The sequence below is a fragment of the Sesamum indicum genome, linkage group LG11 (assembly GCF_000512975.1).
Source record: "Sesamum indicum cultivar Zhongzhi No. 13 linkage group LG11, S_indicum_v1.0, whole genome shotgun sequence".
NCBI lineage: Eukaryota > Viridiplantae > Streptophyta > Magnoliopsida > Lamiales > Pedaliaceae > Sesamum > Sesamum indicum.
In genome coordinates this window covers 9,227,602-9,230,817 of record NC_026155.1, presented here as the reverse complement: position 1 = coordinate 9,230,817, position 3,216 = coordinate 9,227,602, and the positions used below count along the sequence as shown (strand labels likewise).

Sequence of the window (3,216 nt, the reverse complement as noted above, 5' to 3'; positions counted from 1 at the left end):
AATGGATTCTCTGTTTATGATTCGTTCCAATTACAGTTGAAAAAAGAAAGACAAATGTGTATATGAACCAAAACCGAAACGAAACCAAAAAATGCGCCTATAGCGAAACGTTGTCGCTCTACACGACCAGAACCAATGCTGGTCGAATCTTTGTGTGTGTATATACAGCAGTTTGGATTTACAGTTTTATCCGTTTATGCCCTCTTCAATCCGTGGTGCACCGGTGATTGGAGATTTGGCCCGGTGCTTATGGCCCTCATGGAGTCTATGCCTCTGGTGGTACTGACCGTTGCTCTCTTTTCTAGATTCCCTTGAAAATTCCTTCTGCGAATCGCTGTCTGTTGAAACTGCAAACACGAATGTGCCTACTTGAATGTCGTTAAGGTCCTTCAAGGGCTCCAAGACTTTGATCACTTCATTCATCGTCGGCCTGAGTTTAGGCCGATGGCTTAAGCATTGATATGCCAATGCTGCTGCATTTTGAGCCCCTATTTCAGGGTATTGGCCCTCAAGTCTTGGATCCATTACCCGGCTCAGCTTCCGGGGATTCTTCAGCATCGGCCTCGCCCACTCCACAAGGTTCTGCTCTCTGTGGGGACGGCTCTTGTCTACTGATTTTCGGCCCGTTAGAAGCTCCAAGAGTACCACTCCAAAGCTGTATACATCGCTTGCCGCTGTCAAATGCCCTGCACAATGCATTTGATCATGTTAAATAAGAAGGAAATTGCACTTTACCCCCTGTAAAAACGCTAATAAAATAAAGCCACCTAAACAAAGACAATGCGACCCTTCAACCTTTAAAAAAAAAGTCTTTTCTTTTCTCACAAGTACTTGATCAAAATCTAAATTTCACGAGTATTATAAAATTCACCTGTCATGACGTACTCGGGTGCAGCATAACCATGCGTGCCCATAACTCGTGTGGAGACGTGCGTGTCGTCTCCTTCTGGGCCGTCTTTAGCTAGGCCAAAGTCGGACAGCTTGGCCGTGTAATCCTGAAAACAAGTAGAGAAGAGTTAAGACTTACACAAAACTAACAGTCAGAGATGGAGATGAAGTGGACGGACACATATAGACATTTACCGAGTCGAGCAGAATGTTTGAACCCTTAAAATCGCGATATATTACAGGCTTTTCAGCTTCGTGGAGGAATGCAAGCCCTTTCGCTGCTCCAAGAGCAATCTTCATCCTTGCTGCCCATGGAAGTGAAACTGAAAATCCTGTGTCCAATAAGAAAAAGCTACTATATCAGTTGAATTATCTTAAGATATAGAGCCATCGATCCCATGGTCAAATTTAACAGGGAAAAAGGTAATTTTAGTCGCGTAAATTATGGGTCATAGTTTTGATTGTATTCAAATTAAATCGTATTTTAATTTTATTCGAACAAAATTCACATTTTGATCACAATTCAGGTATTGACATGACTGATGATAGAAAATTTTCAGACCAAATTAACCGAGCAGGTTTAGATTTATTATCCCTTATGTTACTAGACTAAACTTATACTTTTTGCGATTTAACAAGCTTCCAAATGGTGGTACCATTTGCGCCAATCAAAACTCACGACTTTGTTTGAAATTCGTTGGCAGTGGTCAATTCATTCACCAAGAAATTATTAAAATCGATTTGTTCAAAGTGACAGTTTCACATACAGATTAATACCAAGTCTTTGTCTTGCCAAGATTCTAGTTTTTTGTTTAACAAAGTTGTTGACTACAAAAAAGTGGCACATCGAATGTCAACTTCCGACCAGAAACACAACCAATTTGACTTTTTTCAAACACTTTTTATATTAAATATTTAAACTCCTCAGACAAGTTGATGCAATTGCATAGAAAAACAATTGCTTTCGTGATAACAACTCCACACAGATGCACTGATTTTTATTTTTTAAAATCTTTTTATATAAAAATTGCTTCAATCATTTCATTTAAAGAAAAGAACATTACCCACCGTTTGTATATATTAAACGAAATAAAAAATTCAAATCGACCACTCCAAAACATGTATTTTTTTTACATATCAACGGCCCTGATAATTATACCAGTTGAGAAGCCACGTCGTGAGAATAGCTACCGTAATTTGTAAGAATCTGATGTTTGAAAGGCGTAACATAGGATGATGGATGAGAGAGACTTACTTCTGAAGAGCTGATTTTCGAGGCTGCCTCTGGGCATGTATTCATATACCAGAAGCCTGTGTTCTTCTTCGCAACAGTACCCAATCAGCTTCACCAAATGCGCGTGTCTTAATTGACCAAGAAATATCACTTCCGTCTGTTGTTGATTCAAGAAATCCGACATAAGAAAAACAAGAGTGATCAGTTATATATATTACATGATCAATTTTAATGTAAGAAAAGCAGAAAAAAGAGATGATCGATCCTTACCAGCCATTCTCTGTGCCCTTGTGAGCCATCCAAATCCAGGAGCTTGACAGCGACGGGCTGAGCCTTCAACCCGGGTCTGAGCTTGTCGTCAATGAATCCCTTGTGAACAGGCCCGAACCCACCTTCTCCTAAAAAGTTAGAGGACGAAAAGTGCTGAGTTATCACCTTCAGCTCCTGGAGAGTAAAAACATGCAGATTGGAACCTGCCAAAGAAATGGACAGATCCTCAGAAAGGGTTGAACTGCTCAAGTCGGACAACGAAATCCTCGGGATGGAAGATGATTGGTTCGATACGGGCTTCTTCTGGTCCGGGATCGGGATCGGGCCGGGCCCGGGACCGTCGGCCCTGAAACAGTTGGGAAAGTATTGCTGCCATCTCATCTTCTTCTTGACCGCCATGGGGGTTTTGTGTGTGGATGAGAAAGTGTAATGGTTTCGGAGAGGTTCACGTGGAGAGAAAATGAGAGTGTAAGAATGTTCAAATGTGCAACTGCTCTATCTACCAGTTATGGAGATTGAGGTTTGCATCTCCTTTTATAAGACTTAGTATAATGATGATGCCCTCGGTTATTTATGCATACTAATCAAGCAATTATAACATATATATATATATTTAGAATGAGTACCCCTTCCTACCCAACATTATTTATTCCATTTGACTAACACGAAATACTTAATCCAAACTAAATTTCTTTTAAAAAGTTGAGTGGTTTAATAATAATGCGCTCGGAAAAGTGAAATTTTTTTCAGAAAATTAGATCTAGTTGAATCAAATCAATTAGATAATAAGTGTGATTTATTTGTCATGTGATTTATCACTTTTC

The 3,216-nt window shown here is 39.7% G+C and overlaps 1 protein-coding gene across 1 annotated transcript; it reads right to left on the bottom strand.

Annotated features, from left to right (window-relative positions):
• LOC105173830 (serine/threonine-protein kinase RIPK) lies at window positions 1-2,976 on the bottom strand. The gene is made up of 5 exons (XM_011095710.2): window positions 2,393-2,976; window positions 2,144-2,279; window positions 1,084-1,220; window positions 872-995; window positions 1-686 (listed from the first exon to the last, which is right to left on the bottom strand). The coding sequence occupies exons 1-5, from the start codon at window positions 2,789-2,791 to the stop codon at window positions 187-189; spliced, it is 1,296 nt and encodes a 431-aa protein (XP_011094012.1). The 5' UTR covers window positions 2,792-2,976; the 3' UTR covers window positions 1-186.